The sequence below is a fragment of the Trichechus manatus genome, unplaced genomic scaffold (assembly GCF_000243295.1).
Source record: "Trichechus manatus latirostris isolate Lorelei unplaced genomic scaffold, TriManLat1.0 scaffold00061, whole genome shotgun sequence".
NCBI lineage: Eukaryota > Metazoa > Chordata > Mammalia > Sirenia > Trichechidae > Trichechus > Trichechus manatus.
Window position 1 is genome coordinate 5,147,366 of NW_004443997.1, and position 16,473 is coordinate 5,163,838.

Below are 16,473 nucleotides of genomic sequence, written 5' to 3' on the forward strand. Positions count from 1 at the left end.
TATGTATAAATTTTTGTGTGAGAGACTAACTTGAATTGTAAACTTTCACTTAAAGTACAACAATAAACAAAAAAGAGTCTGGTAAAAAAATACTCAAAACCATAAATGCAACAGATACTTGTACACCAGTGTTCATTGGAGCACTACTCACAATGGCCAAAAGTGGAAACAGCCTAAATGTCCATCACGAGATGAATGGATAAACAAAACATAAGACATACATATGATGGAGTAATACTCAGCCATAAAAAGAAATGAAGTCCTGCTACATGCTACAACATGGGTGAACCTTGAAAATATCATGCTGAGTGAAATAAATCAGTCACAAAAGAACAAATATTGTACGATCCCACTTATATGAAATATCTAGAATAGGCAAGTGTGTAGAAATCAAAGTTTATCAGTGGTTACCAGGGGTGGGCAGGAGGGAGGGGGAAAGGAGAACTCAATGCTTAGGGAGGGGACACTAAGCTTCTGTTAAGGGTGATGGTATAATTTGGGTACAGATAAGAGTCATGGTTGAGGAACATGACAAATATAATTAATGTCCTTGAACTGTACATGTGAGGATTGCTGAAATGTCAGATGTTTTGTTATACATATATTTACCACAAAAAAGGTTAAATTGACAAACATTTTGTTATGTATGTTTTACCACAACAAAAATTTTAAAATAGTAATTAAAAAATGATGCCATGGAAGAACATTTATTGACGTGGAAAGATACTCAGTTTATGTTGACAAATAAAAATCAGGATATAAAATAGTAAAAAATAAAAAAGAGAGAGAGTCTGGTAAAGGGCAGACTGGAATTCCAAGTCTGAGCTGTCTGATTTTGGATTTCTCACTTCTTACACCCACCCTGAGCAAGTCCCTTCTCTTTATGAGTTTCATTTTCCTTATTTCAAGATAAGGTGGTTGGATTACCATTCAACTCTAACCTACCGGCAAAATTGCCTCCTCAGTGATCAAACTCAAGCCAATTTCAGTTTCCAAACGTCATAAAACCGAAACTAGGAAAAGTTGAGAATTGAAACCAATGGCAGGCAGGTTGGCTGGAAGCCAGGCCCTTTAAGGTGGCCCCAGGCTTCCAGCCTCAGCCCAGTGCCCCTCAACATCACTGCAGTGAGCAGGGTCCTAGGAGGGGAACCCCAGGTCAGGCCAGTCATTCCCAGTTTCCTCTCTGTCCCGGTCCTTTACCCCACACAGTGTTGGAGATCAGCTGAAGAGGGGCCCCCTTAACAAAGTGGGTGTGTGCCCAGAGCTGACAGGTGCCAGAGTGGCTATATCTGTCCAGCAGTGGTTCTCTGGAGCAGAGATGGCGCTGGCCCAGGAGCTGTATGACACCCCTGCCTGTAGGCTAGACTCCTTCGTGGCTCAGTGGCTGCAGCCCCGCCGGGAATGGAAGGAAGAGGTGATGGGGGCAGTGCGAACCGTGGAGAAGTTCCTGAGGGAGGAGCACTTCCAGGGCGACGGGCTGGACCAGGAGGTGCGGGTGCTGAAGGTGCTCAAGGTGAGACTTTTCCATCCCCTAACGCAGGGCAAAACTTAGCATAAGGGGCTGCATCCCTGATGATGCTGGGGACCCTTTGCCCAGTCATCCCTAGCCCATACTGCTAACATCTCAGGACACCTCATTAACTGCCTGAACCCCCACCCAACACTGCAACCTTGAGCAGAAAGAGTCTACTCAGAAAGCTAATAATAATAGCTCACATTTTGAGGTTCTCTTCGCATATATGGTCTCCAATTCTTGCACCCTGTGAGGAGGGTACTGTTTTTTCCCCATTTTACAGATGAGCAAAGTAGAGGCTAGGAGACTTAAGATTCATAACAACCAAATGCAATGTAATGTCTTTGATTAGATTCTGGTTTGAATAATTCATCTGTAAAATACAATTTGGGGACAATTGGAAAAATTCTAATATGGCCTGGGTATTAGATAATATAAGGGAATCATTGGTGGTACAGTGGTTAAGAGTTCAGCTCCTAACCAAAAGGTGGGCAGTTAGAATCCACCAGCTGCTCCTTGGAAATCCTATAGGGTAGCTCTACTCTGTCCCATAAGGTCACTGTGAGTTGGAATCGACTTGACCACAACGGGTTTGGTTTTGGTTCAATAGCAGTTTTGTGGTTATGGGGAGAATGTTCTCTCTCTCTCTCCTTTTTTTACATAAATGCTAAAGTATTTAGGGATAAAGTGTCTTGATGTCTGTGATTAAAACGGTTTAGATGAAACAAATGTGTCAAGGAGTTTAGCCTTGTTGATTCTATCTGGTTGGGTACATGAGTATTCTTTGTATTTTCTCTTTTTCTGTGTGTTTTCAAATTTTGATAATAACATTTTTTTATTGGAGGCTCAGAGAGGTGAGGTGACTTGCCCAAGGTCACACAGCTAGTGTTGGAGCTGGGGTTTGAGCCACGGTCTACTTGACTCCACAGCCAGAGCTCTGGGCTACCCCACTGAGAGGTTTCTTCAAACTTTTCCCGTAGCTGGCTCATGCTACCTCCTGTCCTAGCTAGGATCAAAATTCAAGAGGGTCAGAGTTAGAAAGGCCCTGGATAATCAGACAGTCTCAGTCAATCCCTCAATTAACCATTAAGGAAACTGAGGCACAGAGAGGGTGAGAGACATCCTCTGGTCACACAGCAAATTGGTGGCAGAGGCAAGACTAGAACTGGTACTACTGACTCCCAGCCCAGTGCTCTAGTTCTCTCTTCAGGGGCAGCCACTCCAGGGAAGGATTTAGAAGCCTCAGGTCCCCACCATTTCTTTTCACCCTTTCCCACTATGGTTTAGAGACGAGAAACCAGAAGTTTTGATATCAGAAGGACCTAGGTTTTACTCTTGACTTCTTCACTTATCAGGTCTGTGACACTGGATTTACCATCTTATCTCTCAAATCCTCAGTTTTGTCATCTGTAATTGGGGCATCATCTCCGTATCTCCTTCAAATGAGGAAATGCAGGTTAAATGATTAGTGTACATGGCAAATGCTCAAAAACAGAAGCATTGTTCTAATTCTTGCCCAGACTTTCTTCTGGGACTGGGGCACCCATCTGACTCACACAGACCCTCCCGTATCCTCGCTCACAACCCCGAGAATGAAGTGGATGGAATGGGGGAAGGCTGGAGAGAGAAAGCTGTTACAAACAGAATGAGCTTTAATGGCAGGAAGTGGTATTTACCCAGCCCTCAAATCCTGCTCACAGACCATAGCTACTGTCTTAGGCTGGGTTCTCTAGAGAAGCAAAACCAGTGAAGTGAATGTATATATATACATATACACACACACATAGACATATACAGAGAGAGAGAGATTTATCTCAAGGAAATGGCTCACGTGGGTGTAGAGGCTGGCATGTCCCAAGTCCGTGAGTCAGGCATCAGCCTGAAAGCTTCTCCTGACTCATGTCGCTTCAGAGGCTGACCAACCCAAGATGGGCAGGTCAGACAGCAGGCTGCTGGTTCACAAGAGGCCAACAAATCACCAGATCAGCAAGCAATACAGCAGGCCACTGGCTCAAGTCCCAAGAACTGGAGGTCAGATAATGACAAACCAGATGCAGGATGCAGAGCGAGCAAAAGCCAGAGAGCTTTGCCAGAACTGCCATATACGTTGGATGCAGGCCACGTCCCCGAGGAAATGCCCCTTACATCTGATTGGATGATCACATCATGGAGGTGGTTTCTTTATCACAAAATAGAGGATAACTACATCAGTACATAACTGCCAAATTACATCATTGCATAACTGCCAAATCACTGAGAATCATGGCCCAGCCAAGCTGACACACAACCTTAACCATCACGGTCACTTCTCCCCTGGAGACCGCTAAGTGATAGAGGTACCCAAAGAGCAATGGCCAATAATGATGAATCCTTTATGGAGTCTAAGCCCCAGCACAGAAAGTCTGGTGAGCTTGGTTGGTCCACATGAGTGAATGTTGCCCTTGAATGAGTTGGGCTTAAGTAGGTTTGAACCAAGGTCCTGGGCTGGTGCAAACAGTTTTCACCCAACTACTGATCAAATAAGAAGGTATGGTGGCACAGTGATTAAGCACTCAGCTACTAACAGATAGATCAGTGGATTAAACCCATCAGCCACTGTGCAGGAGAAAGATGTGGCTGTCTGCTTTCCTTAAAGATTTACAGCCTTGGAAACCCTATGGGGCAGTTCTACTCTGTCCTATAGGGTCGCTATGAGCTGGAATCGACTCAACTGCAATGGGTTTGTATTTTGGTGGGTGGTTTACTTACCAAATGGTTGGCAGTTCAAACCCACCTAGCAGGTCTGTGGAAGAAAGACCTGGCGATCTGCTTCCAGAAAAAGATCACAGCCAAGAAAACCCTATGGAGCAGTTCTCTCTGTAACACATAGTTGCTGTGAGTTAGAATCAACTCAATGGCAACGAAGCAAGCCATGAAGCTTGTTCCAGCTTGTTCTTTCCTCTCTGCCTGGATCTTTCCACAGAAAGGATAGTCTATATGCAATTTTCAAGGCGATATGCTCTTCCCAACCCTTTCACATGGGGCAGAAATGCTGAGTGGAGAAAGAATGGAAAAGGAAGGGGAAAAAAGATGACAGACTCCTTTCAGGATTGGGGCCTGGATGTCAGACTGGGTCACAGGGAAAAATGAGGTGGAAGAGCCACATTCTATGTTCAGACTCAATCTGAGTCTGCTGCCTCCTGGCTATGAGACTTTGACACGTTGATTAACCTCGTGATGCCTCAGTTTTCTCATCTGTAAGCTGGATGGTGGTCCAAATGGTTAAGACTTGGCTGCTAACCAAAAGGTTGTTGATTTGAGTCCACCCAGAAGCACCTCGGAAGAAAAGCCTGGTGCTCTATTTCCAAAAGATCACAGCTGTTGAAAATCCTATAGAGCACAACTGTACTCTGACACACATGAGGTTGCCATGAGTCAAACGCAACTGGTAAATCAGAGATAATTATGATAGTAATATGTGTAAAGGGCTTCAGCGGTGCCTGATGCAGAGAGTATGCGACACAAGAGAGCTGGATTATTAAAGTCCAGTGACTACTGATTCCACCCACCAGAAAAGATGGCCAACCACAGTCCTGAGGTCTGATGCATCCTTAGCTTTCCCATCTTCGAGCAAGGGAGGAGGAGGCAAAGAGTTGTGGGGCTTTGTATCCTGGAGGCAACAGGGGCTGGAGACCAAGCCTAGAATCTCAAAACATCAAAAAGATCCCTTCAAAATCATCCAGCTCAGGCTCTTTCCATTACAGATGGGGAAACTGAGACCCAGGCAGTGGAAGGGATTGTCCACAGATGAAGTTGGTGGCAAAGGCTAGCAGAGGAAGAGCAAAAGAGGCTAGAGGAGAAAGAGAAATATATTGCTGACTTTCTGTGTGCCACTTGGCACACTGTGTCTCATCTAATCCTCCCATAACCCAATGACTCATGTTCTACCATTACTTTCATTTTATAGATAGGAGACTTAGCACTCAGGATGATCACACAGCTAAGAAACAGAGGCAGGAGTAAGTCAGAGTCAGGCTGCCCCGTTCCACAGTCCTTGCCTCTCATCTACCAGGTAATCCTGCTTCCCTTTTTTTAATGTCATGTAATTACCCAAATAAACCAAACCAAACCCACTGCTGTCAAGTTAATTCCGACTCATAGTGACCCTGTAGGACAGAGTAGGCTGGTGGGTTCAAACCACAAACCTTTTGGTTAGCAGCTGATCTCTTTAACCACTGCACCACCAGGGCTCCCTGTGGAATTACCCAGACGCCTCAAAATCCTCCCAACAACACTATAGAACAGACATTACTATTCTCACTTTGCCCATGAGAAGACTGAGGCTCAGAAGCAGTGCCGGGTAGTCATTCAGAGATGTGGACTCTGGAGACAGGCTGACTGTGTCAAACCCAGGTACTATGTGACCATGGGCAAGCGATGTAGTCTCTTGGTATCTCACCTGTAAAGTGGGGATATTATTCCTACCCAAGTATCCATCAGGGTGGTGGTGAGCATAAAACGGGATGTTGTTGGTGTTATTAGCTGCCGTCGAGTCGATTCCAACTCATGGCAACCTCACGTGTGCAGAGTAGAACTGCTCCATAGAGTTTTCAAGGCTGTGACCTCTCAGAAGCAGATTGCCAGGTCTGTCTTCCGAGGTGCGTCTGGGTGATTTCAAACTGCCGACCATTCAGCTAGTAGTCAAGCGCTTAACCGTTTGTGCCACCCAGGCGCTCTAAAATGGGACATTATCTGTAAAGCGGGTAAGAGATAGCCTGGCTATGGAAGTGGCCACAGGGTGACAGGCTCTTGTTTTGCAGGTGGGCTCCTTTGGGAATGGCACGGTGCTCAGGAATGCTGCAGAGGTGGAGTTGGTGGTGTTCCTGAGCTGTTTCTGCAGCTTCCAGGAAGAGGCCAGGTACCACCAAGCTGTTCTGAGGCTGATACGGAAAAAACTGTGGCGTTGCCAGGACCTGCTGGCCCTCGGGTTGGAGGACATGTGGGTGGCCCGAGGAGTCCCCGACGCTCTTGTCTTCACCCTCCAGACCAAAGGGATCGTGGGGCTCATCACCATCACCATTGTGCCTGCTTACAAGGCCCTAGGTAAGGGGAGGGAGGGGAAGCTTTCTCACCTCACTCACCTGCCCTCCCGAAGACTTGCAACTCCCTCACCCCTAAGCCATGCCTCATGCAGATACCTGCATGCATGCATTCATTCATTCATGTCCTGTGCTGGGGGCTGGATATCGCAGTTCACAGGACTGACCCAACTCTGGCCGTCATGGAGCTCAACTCGGGAAACAGAAATTTATCAAAGAATCACACAGATAAATGTATGAGTGCAAATGGGGGTAAGTGCCCAAAGGAAAAGAATGGGGCAACCTGGGTGACCACAGAAAGGGTGCTTAGGAAGGGCACCCTTTCTGCAGAAAGGACGCTCAGGAGACATTGAGAACCGACAAGGGGAAGGAGTTACAATAGTCACCGAGACTGCTTCTGTAGCACTTACTATGGGCCTGGGGCCCTGCACCTGTTTGGGTTTTCCCAGAAGCAGACTCTGACTCAAAGATTCGAAGACAAGCAATTTATTTGGGAGATGATCCCAGGAAACACTGGTAGGGAAGTGGGGAATTGAAGGAGGGAAGAGAAGAAACAAAGAAAGAGTGCCTTATAGAGCAAGTCAAATGGGCTTCATGTTCCTGGAAAATTCTAGGTCACAATGTAGAGCAGTCTCCATTATCCCAAGTGAGAGTAAGATAGTCCCCAGGTTACAAACGTCCAATTTACGTACAATACGTAGTTACAAACCAACCGTCACAAAACATATTATATTAAAAATTATTATTATTATTACTGTATTATTACGTTAAAGATTTTTAGTGTATCTGAAAGTTTTTTTTAATCTTTGTTACCCATAGAAAGGTTCACTATGTACTATATACTAAGAGAAACACTTGACTGAGGTGAGATATGAACCGTACCTAAGTGTTCTGATTTACGTACAGATTTGACTTAAAGACAGACTTAGGAACCGAACTCTTTTGTAAACTGGGGACTACCTTATTATCTTCCAACTGGAGTGTTTATCTACGGACTCTATCAGTCATTGGCTGAGGGCTATTTCCCCAGGGCATTAATTCTCTGGCACTTCTTGTTTGCCCTCAGGCGGAGAGTCCTAGCTGTTTGAAGTAAACAGTATCTGCTACAACCCCAGATAATAAGTAGATTTCACCTCATGTGCCAGCTCCTATTAACTGTAGTGGCTGCCTGGAATTGCTATGGGGCAAAGGTGTCAGAAATAGCATCCAATCTTAGCAAGAGAGAGTGCGGGGATGGATTAGTGCTGTCTGCCATGGACACACTTCCTTGGGCAAACGCTCCGTCTGAGCCCAGCTTTCCTATCTTATACTGGTTCTTCCCTACAGGTGTTGGGAGATTAAAATAATCACAGAAAAAGAGCTCCAAAACAGACTTTGAGAAAAACTGGGGGTGTTGGGGACATCAAGGGAGGCAACCAATCCTTCAGTGGCCTGAGGAATGGAAATTTCAGTTGTCCAGAGAAAGAATCTCACAAGAAGGACAATTCAACAGGACAAATCTTTGGTCTCTGAGAATATGAAGCCTCAGGTTTCTCTGCAGAGAGAAACCAATGAATTAGCACCCCTTCCCCCATGAACTTTTATAAACCTGGGTCTCCCTAGTCCCCACTATCTCCCTTTGCTTCGTCTCTCCTCAGGGCCTTTGGCTTCCAACTTGCAGCCACCTCCTGATGTCTATGTGAGTCTGATTAAGGCCCACGGATACCCTGGAAATTTCTCTCCATCCTTCAGTGAGCTACAGAGAAACTTCGTGAAACATCGGCCAACCAAGCTGAAAAGCCTCCTGAGGCTGGTAAAACACTGGTACCTGCAGGTGAGGGGGCTGCCAGGTTGGAGATCGTTGAAGAACAAAGGGGTTTTCCTCACATAATCATTATAATAGAACATTAACCTAGGTAACTGACTCTGCCCTGTTGATCTTTGATTAAGCAGTCTTAACCGCTTCTGGAGTAAGAGTCTGATGAAATTCTGACGCGATCCCTTGGTATGGTCTGTTGGGGTGGCAACATCAGTCTTTACTCATGAATTTATTCCCAATTACTCTCCAGAAATTTCCTATAGTGGGGTGGGGAGGGGAAGAGCTATCTACAGATAGATTATAATCAGACTATTCTTTTGTAAAATGCTTTTTTTCATTTATACTCATAAAGAGAAAGAGAACTAGCAGCTTTAATATTACAACTTTAATCATGGGTCAAAAATAAACACAGCACAAAATTCATCAGTCAGTTCAGCTCCCAATCTTATATGGCTGTTTTCCAGGAGGCACAAACACCCATAAACACACACACACACACACACATACACACACACACATTTTCGTGGTTTTTTTCCCCTCATGGTTGCAAAATGCCCACAGACGCTCCTGGCCTCATGCTCATCACAGGATCTCAGCTATTAGCTAGTCCTGTGGTTTCCATTTTTTTCCCTTTGAGCTAAAAAGCCTTTCTTTAAAGGAAACCTTTCTCAGAAGTCCAATACGTAAATAGTAAAAATGGAGCTGTTTATCTAAAAACTCAGCCCAGATTTAAGAAAAACAATGAAATATACTTCTCATATTAAATATATAGCATGTATCAGACTTTTTTTCTTTTTTTACAATTAAAACACACAAAAATTGGTTTGTGGGGCTGAAGTTTTATGATTTTTTTTTTTTTTGGTATATGTTGTACAAAAGGAAGCAGAACACCCCAGACACCCTTATAGCTCAGTGATGAAGTCATTTCCGAGATTCACCGTTCAGCCGGGGACTGGACAGCCCCATAAAACCAAATGGGACTAATGAGGCACAGCAGTCCAGGGACAGGGGCCAGAAGGCAGAAGGGGACAGGAAAGCTGGTGATAGGGAACCCAAGGTTGAGTAAGGATAGTGGTGATGTGTTGTGAGGTTGTTAATCATTGTCATAGGGCAACGTGTGTAGTAACTGTTAAATGAGAAACTATTTTGTTCTGTAAGCCTTCATCTAAAGTGAGAATAGCAGCACAATTGGAAGAGGGTAGTCGATGTCACTGAACTGTGCATGTAGAAATTTTTGAAATGGTGTATCTTTGGCTATGTATATTTTCATCAAAAAAAAGAGAAAATGTTGAGAAGGGAGAAGGTTGACATGTCGTGGGGTTGTTGACCAATGTCATAAAACAATATGTGTACTACTGTTTTCATGAGAAACTATTTGTTCTGTAAACCTTCACGTGAAGTACAATTAAAAAAAAAACAAAGGAAGCAGAACTTCTGAATGGCCAAATTGAATAAGAGTTAGAGAGCTATTTTTAGAGAAGAAACATTTGAAAGCATAAACTGTTTTTTAAGAAACATTTGGAATGTTGACATTTAAGTCCTCTATAGGGTCGCTATGAGTTACAGTCGACTCGACAGCAATGGGTTTGGTTTTGGTCTTTTGGGGGGGTAGTATGTAGACTTCATCTCATTTATTAGGAAGGACTGGTCTCTGGAGAAGGACGTCATGCTGGGTAAAGTAGAGGGTCAAAGAAAAAGAGTAAAACATTCAACGAGAGGGATTGACGCAGTGGCTGCAAATATGGGCTGAAACATAGCAACGATTGTGAGGACGTCACAGGACTGGGCGGCATTTCCTTCTGTTGAGCACAGCGTCACTATGAGTCAGAACCGGTTCGACGACACCTAACAACATTGGGGTAGTATGATAGGAAAGAAAAGAGTTATAATAATATCTTCTTTTGTAGTTGAAGGTAAAAAGCCATTATTGAACCTTCAACACTTTGCAACACTTTAAATAAAATTTGCTACAAATACCTTTGAAAATTAAAATGGCGCTGCTTAGGCTAGGATGCTGGAGGCAGAGTCCAACCAGCTCATCCCCTGGGGCACCTCTTCATAACTCCATCCCAAGAGTTACCTCTGTCAAGCACAGTTTGGAATCCTCTAGACTAACCCAGCACCATAATTCTAAAATGGAGAAACCAAGGCCCAGAGAGGGAAAGTGACTTGGCCAAGGTCACACAACCAGTAGGTGGCAGAACTGGGACTCCGAAACCAAACCAAACCCTTTGCCATCGAGTTGATTCTGACACATAGCGACCCTATAGGACAGAGTAGAACTGCCCCATGGGATTTCCAAGGCTGTAATCTTTATGAGAGCAGGCTGCCACATGTTTCTCCCACTGAGAGGCTGGTGGGTTTGAACCACCAAGTTAGCAGCCAAGCGCTTAACCACTGTGCCACCAGGGCCCCTTGAGCCGGGACAAGAACTTGGGTTTTCCAATTTCTGGCCCAGTGCATTCCTGACACAGAATCTTGGGGTCTCTCTCTCTCCCCGTCTTTCAACAGTATGTGAAAGCCAAGTGCCCCAGAGCCAACCTGCCTCCTCTCTATGCCCTCGAACTACTGACCGTCTATGCCTGGGAAATGGGTACTCAGGAGGATGAGAATTTCAGGTTGGATGAAGGCCTTACCACTGTGATGGAACTGCTCCAGGCGTATGAGTTTGTCTGCATCTACTGGACCAAGTACTATGCCTTCCAGAACCTAGTCATCGAGAACTTTGTCAGAAAACAGCTCCAGAAAGAGAGGTACTGGGCCACTGTTTGCCCACCAGGTCTCATAGAGAAAAGAAATAACTGAGGGAAAGGTGATATAGAGCTTTATGGGTGGGCTTTTTTAAGTAGTGGAGTCCCGGGGTAGTGTACACAGTTAAGCACTCAGCTGCTAACGCAAGTTCAAGTCCACTCAGAGGTACCTTGGAAGAAAGGCCTGGTGATCTAGTTCTAAAAAATCAGCCACTGAAAACCCTACGGAACGTAGTTCTGCTCTGACCCACATGGGGTCGCCACGAGTCAGAACTGACTCAATGGCAACTGGGTTGTTTTAGCTTTTTTTTAAATTATTATTAAGTAGTAAGACCTCCTAGACAGCCCTGGTGGTACAGTGGTTAAGAGGGAGCTCAGCAGCTAATCAAAAGGTTGGTGGTTTGAACCCACCAGCCCCTCCACAGAAGAAAGATGTGGCAGTCTGTTTCCATAAAGATTACAGCCTTGGAAACCCTATGGGGCAATTCTGCTCTGCCCTGTAGGGTCTCTATGAGTCAGAATCGACTTGACAGCACACAACAACAAGGCCACCATGTTAGTTGCGCACTGAGATCTCATGCTAACACAGATCTCTTTATCTCAAGCTGGCTGCCTGTCAAAATTGCCAGGGTTCTTGGGCACTATGAGCCTTTTCCTTGCTCCACAGGCCATCCACCCCACCCTACCTTAGGCCTCGTGCCCTCAGAAGACCATTTCAGTGACTTTTAGAGACAGTATGGTAAAGTGGAAAGAATCATGGAGACCCAAGTGTAAATCCCAGCTCTGCTATTTTCTCACCTCTATAAGCCTCAGTTCCTTATCCGTAAAACAGGAGTAAATGGGCACCTACAGAGCAGAACTATTGTGAGTGTCACAGAAAATATACGTCAATGGCCTACAGTATTTAGGACATAGGAGATGCCGGATGGAGCCTTGGTGGCCCAGTGGTTAAGCTCTTGGCAGCTAACCAAAAGGTTGGCAGTTTGAATCCACCAGCTGCTCCTTGGAAACCCTATAGGACAGTTCTACTCTGTCCTACAGGGTTGCTATGAGTCTGAATTGACTCGACAGCAATGGGTTTGGTTTTGGTTAGATGCCAGATAGGAGACTTGGTGGCACAATGGTTAAGCACTCAGCTGCTAACCGAAAGGTTGGTGGTTCGAACCTACCCAGCAGCTCTGTGGAAGAAAGACCTGGCGATCTGCTCCCATAAAGATTACAGCATAGAAAACCTTATGGGACAATTCTACTCTGTCACATGGTGTTGCTATGAGTCAGAATCGACTCGATGGCATCCAACAAGAAGATGCCAGATAAATGCTCACTATGGTAGAAAAGGCTGCCACGCCTCACCCATATCCCCTTGACCCACCCACATGAGTGGGCATCTGTTAGTGCTCCAGCAAGCCTCATTCCCACCCCTAAAATCCCAAAGACCCGCAGTTCTCTCCCCAAGAGGAATTCTTGGGAATATAATGGTCCTCATCCCGTTACTTTCCAGTGATGTTTTGGGGCCCTCCTGGACTCAGTGGCTTGCTGAGAAGGTTTCTTTCTGGCCAGCAGGCCTCCAAACCAGAAAGAGCCTGGGCACCCTCTCCTTGTGTTGCAGACCCATCATCCTGGATCCAGCTGACCCCACTCAAAACGTGGCGGAAGGATACAGATGGGACATAGTCGCTCAGAGGGCCTGCCAGTGCCTGAAACAGGACTGTTGCTATGACAACCAGGGGATCCCGGTCACCAGCTGGAACGTGAAGGTAACAGCTCTTCTCAGGGTCTTCAGGGACTTAAAGCTTAGAATGAGATAACTGCATAGTATTTCCTTCTTTACTTCCGTGTTGATGGAGCCAACAAAACTTGAGTGTCATACTGAGTTTGACACTAGCTATGCAAACTTGAGAAAACTATTTGACTCTCTGACCCTCAGGCTCCTTATTTTAAGTCCTTTTCTCTTTTTCTTTTCTTTCTCTCCTTCCCATAACTTACCTGGGAATAAGTTCTATTCTCCCAATCATCCTTTGCATGAGCTGTGCTCAGCCAAGTATACTCAATCAGTTTTGTTTTGCATCAGCATTGGGCTTGGGACTGGTGGGGTGTGGGTGCAAGGGAACAATGGTGGTACAGAAATAGAGCATGGTCCCTGCCCTCAAGAAACTCACTGTATTTTGTTAAGAAGCAAGTCCATGAAACAAACTTGCACCAAACAGCTAGAAAGAATTGTCGAAGAAGACAAGATACTCAGAAATCAAAAGATGCTAAATGACATTATCATGTGATGCCGCACCTATGGTACGGGCAAAGATCATAATAATCTATTGCGTCCACATCACAATTGACAGTCTGTAAAGCTAGTGCTTGCCCAGGCACTGTCTCAAGTGATCCTTGCAGCAAATTTGAAAAGTAGGGAGGCCAACTATTATTGTTGTTATTATCATCACCATCGTCATCATCCCCATTTTACAGATGAAGAAACTGAGGCTCAGAGAGGTTAAGTTAATTAACCAAAGTCACACTGCTAAGAGGCAGCAGAGCCAGGATTCACACTTAGGTCTTTGTGGGGCTTTGGAAATAGAGAATAAATGTTATCTGAACTGGCCAGAGAAGATTCCATGAAGAAGTAAGGGCATGAAGTGGGCCCGCAAGTCTGGGAAGAGATATAGAAGCTCAGAGAAGAGGGCTCTCCAGGTCGAGGGGACAGGTGGGCCAAAGGCCTGGAGGTGGGAATAAGCAAGGTGAACGCAGGAACAATAGATTGACCTGCTTGGAGAAGCAAGCAAGCAGAAGCTGAAACAGTGGCTCTATAATGCGGTACCCAGATTACAAACTGAGGGCTCACCAACCACAGGTGGTCCACAGATGGGCTGAAAATTATATGCATCTGGATTTTTCCTGAAATAAAAACCATTGTGCAATGATTTTTCTCTTGAAAAATCCAAAGACTTGGCAATGCTGAGCCCATATTCCTTCTTGAAAAGGATCCACTAGCTCTCCCCAGAATTTTCCAGGTGGTGTTCTTCAGTCAAGAGCCCATATTCCTTCTTGAAAAGGACCCACTAGAGGCCCAGCACTCCCCAGAATTTTCCTGGTGGTGTTCTTCAGCCACTAGGTCTCAGGCACTTGAGTGTGGCCTCTGGTGGCGGTGAAGGACACAGACTTCAAAGTCTGACCGACCTTGGTTCAAATCCCTGCCCTGCTCCTTACTACCTTTGGAATGCTTGTGGTGCTTGGTAAATTGCTTAACCCTGCTGAACCACAACATCCTCATCTGTAAAATGGGGATAATAGTACAGCCAACTTCATAGGGCTGCTGTAAGAATAAAATGTGGTAAGAGTATGAAAGGCACCCAGCACAGCACCTGGCAGATGGTTAAACCAATTGCCATCAAGTTGATACCACCTCATGGCGACCCCATGTGTGTCAGAGTAGAACTGTGCTCCACAGGGTTTTCAATGGCTGATATTTTTGGAAGTAGATCGTCAGGTATTTCTTCCAAGGTGCCTCGAGGTAGACTAGAACTTCCGAGCTTTTGATTAGCAGCCAAGCATGTTAACCATTTGCACTGCCCAGGGATTCCAGAAGGTGGTTGAAAAACCAAACCAAACCAGTTGCCATCAAGTCGATTCCAACTCATGGTGACCCCATGTGTGCAAGGTAGGACTGTGCTCCATGGGGTTTTCAAGGCTGTGCCCTTTTGGAAGCAGATCGCCAGTCCTGTCTTCTGAAGCACCTCTGGGTGGGTTCCAACTGCCAGCCATTTGGCTAGTAGTCAAGCTCTTAATCATTTGCACCACCCAGGGTTAGCCCTCACTAAATGTTTGCTGCTGCTGCTGCTATTGTTGTTGAAAAGATGAAGGCAGGTGAAGGAAACTTCTGCACATTAGACAGAGAAACATGGATTTAACCCAACCTCTCTCCTTCTCCCTTCCAGAGGGCACGAGACATCCAGGTGACAGTGGAGCAGTGCGGTTACTTAGACCTGATCCTCTGGGTAGACCCTTATGAGCCCATAAAGAAGATTAAGAAGAAAATCCAGCAGAACCGGGGCTACTCAGGCCTGCAGCGTCTGTCCTTCCAGGAGCCCAGTGGCCAACGGCAGCTCCTCAGCAGCCACTGCTCCTTGGCTTATTATGGGATCTTCTCCAACATCCGCATCTATCTGCTGGAGACTTTCTCCCCTGAGATTCAGGTCTTTGTGAAGAATCCAGACGGTGGGAGCGACGCCTATGCCATCAATCCCAGCAACTGCATCCTGAGCCTAAAAGAGCAGATTGAAGACAACTTTGGGCTGCCCAGAAAGCAGCAGCAGCTCGAGTTCCAAGGCCAAGTCCTGCAGGATTGGTTGGATTTTGTGGGCTATGGCATCCAAGACAGTGACACCCTTTTCCTCTCTAAGAAAAGAGCCAGAGAGGCTCCATTTCCACCCAGCTAATTTCCTCTGAGAAACTTCTCTGTGCATCGAATCTGTCACCGAATCCAGAACTCATCCTGTCAACCATGCCTCCCAGTTCTCTGCAAAGAAGCCCCATGTCTTAACCAGCTTTGTAATAGTTACCTAGCCCTACTGTTGGGGGAGTGGGGAGGGGTGTGAGAGACTGAATATACACACAGACAATGGCCAGACTATATACAGTGAAACCTGGGAGAGCCGGAACTCAGCAGGATTGCCTTGTTTTTCCAGGTCTCGCAAGTCTCCCGCCTTTCACAGTGTGCAGTCTTACCACTTTTCTGTCGCTCATTTTAGTGGAAAATATTTGAGTTTTCCTTCTCTGACAGGTTTTTGCCTTACGTGGTTTCTGGCTTTTGCAGGTTTTACTGTACAAGTATAGAACGCTGGTCCAGAACTTCTGTCTGCAGCAACCAGTCCATGAAGCCAAACCATCATCTCTGCAGTAATCACCCCAAAATGGTCAGGACTTGGTCAATAACTACCAGCTTCCCTAATACTTGTCCCTCTTCCAACTTAATGACAAACCAGAGAAGGTCAAATATGCTCCCTTAACCAATCACACAGAGCCCTGGTGGCGCAGTGGTAAAGAGGTCAGCAGTTCAAATCCATCAGCTGCTCCTTGGAAACCTAATGGGGCAGTTCTACTCTGTCCTATAGGGTCACTATGAATCGACTCAACAGCAACAGTTTTTTGTTGGTTTTTTTTTTAACCAATCACACAGAATGCCTTGCTTCTACTTATCCCACCTCCACTTCTCTGCGCCAACAGCCCCAATCAGAACACACCTGAAGTTAGCCCTTTTTCCGTTATAAAGCTTTGCCACTGCTCTGCCTCCTCTGAGTCTCGTCCAAACGCAAAGCATGGTGGTTGACTCCCTTGCTAGCT

The 16,473-nt window shown here is 45.7% G+C and overlaps 1 protein-coding gene across 3 annotated transcripts; it reads left to right on the plus strand.

Moving 5' to 3' along the window:
• The first annotated feature begins 1,318 nt into the window (after positions 1 to 1,318).
• On the plus strand, positions 1,319 to 15,775 carry LOC101354845 (2'-5'-oligoadenylate synthase-like protein). 3 transcript variants are annotated; one of them, XM_004379002.2, is made up of 6 exons: positions 1,319 to 1,513; positions 6,313 to 6,595; positions 8,229 to 8,404; positions 10,901 to 11,142; positions 12,749 to 12,896; positions 15,069 to 15,775. In XM_004379002.2, exons 1-6 carry the CDS (start codon positions 1,319 to 1,321, stop codon positions 15,567 to 15,569), a joined length of 1,545 nt encoding a protein of 514 aa, XP_004379059.1. In that variant the 3' UTR covers positions 15,570 to 15,775. The 3 variants fall into 3 exon arrangements, with proteins under 3 accessions (XP_004379059.1, XP_023589410.1, XP_023589411.1); XM_023733642.1 differs by lacking the exons at positions 10,901 to 11,142; positions 12,749 to 12,896; XM_023733643.1 differs by lacking the exons at positions 10,901 to 11,142; positions 15,069 to 15,775 and having other exon boundaries at positions 12,749 to 12,772.
• The last annotated feature ends 698 nt before the right edge of the window (positions 15,776 to 16,473 follow it).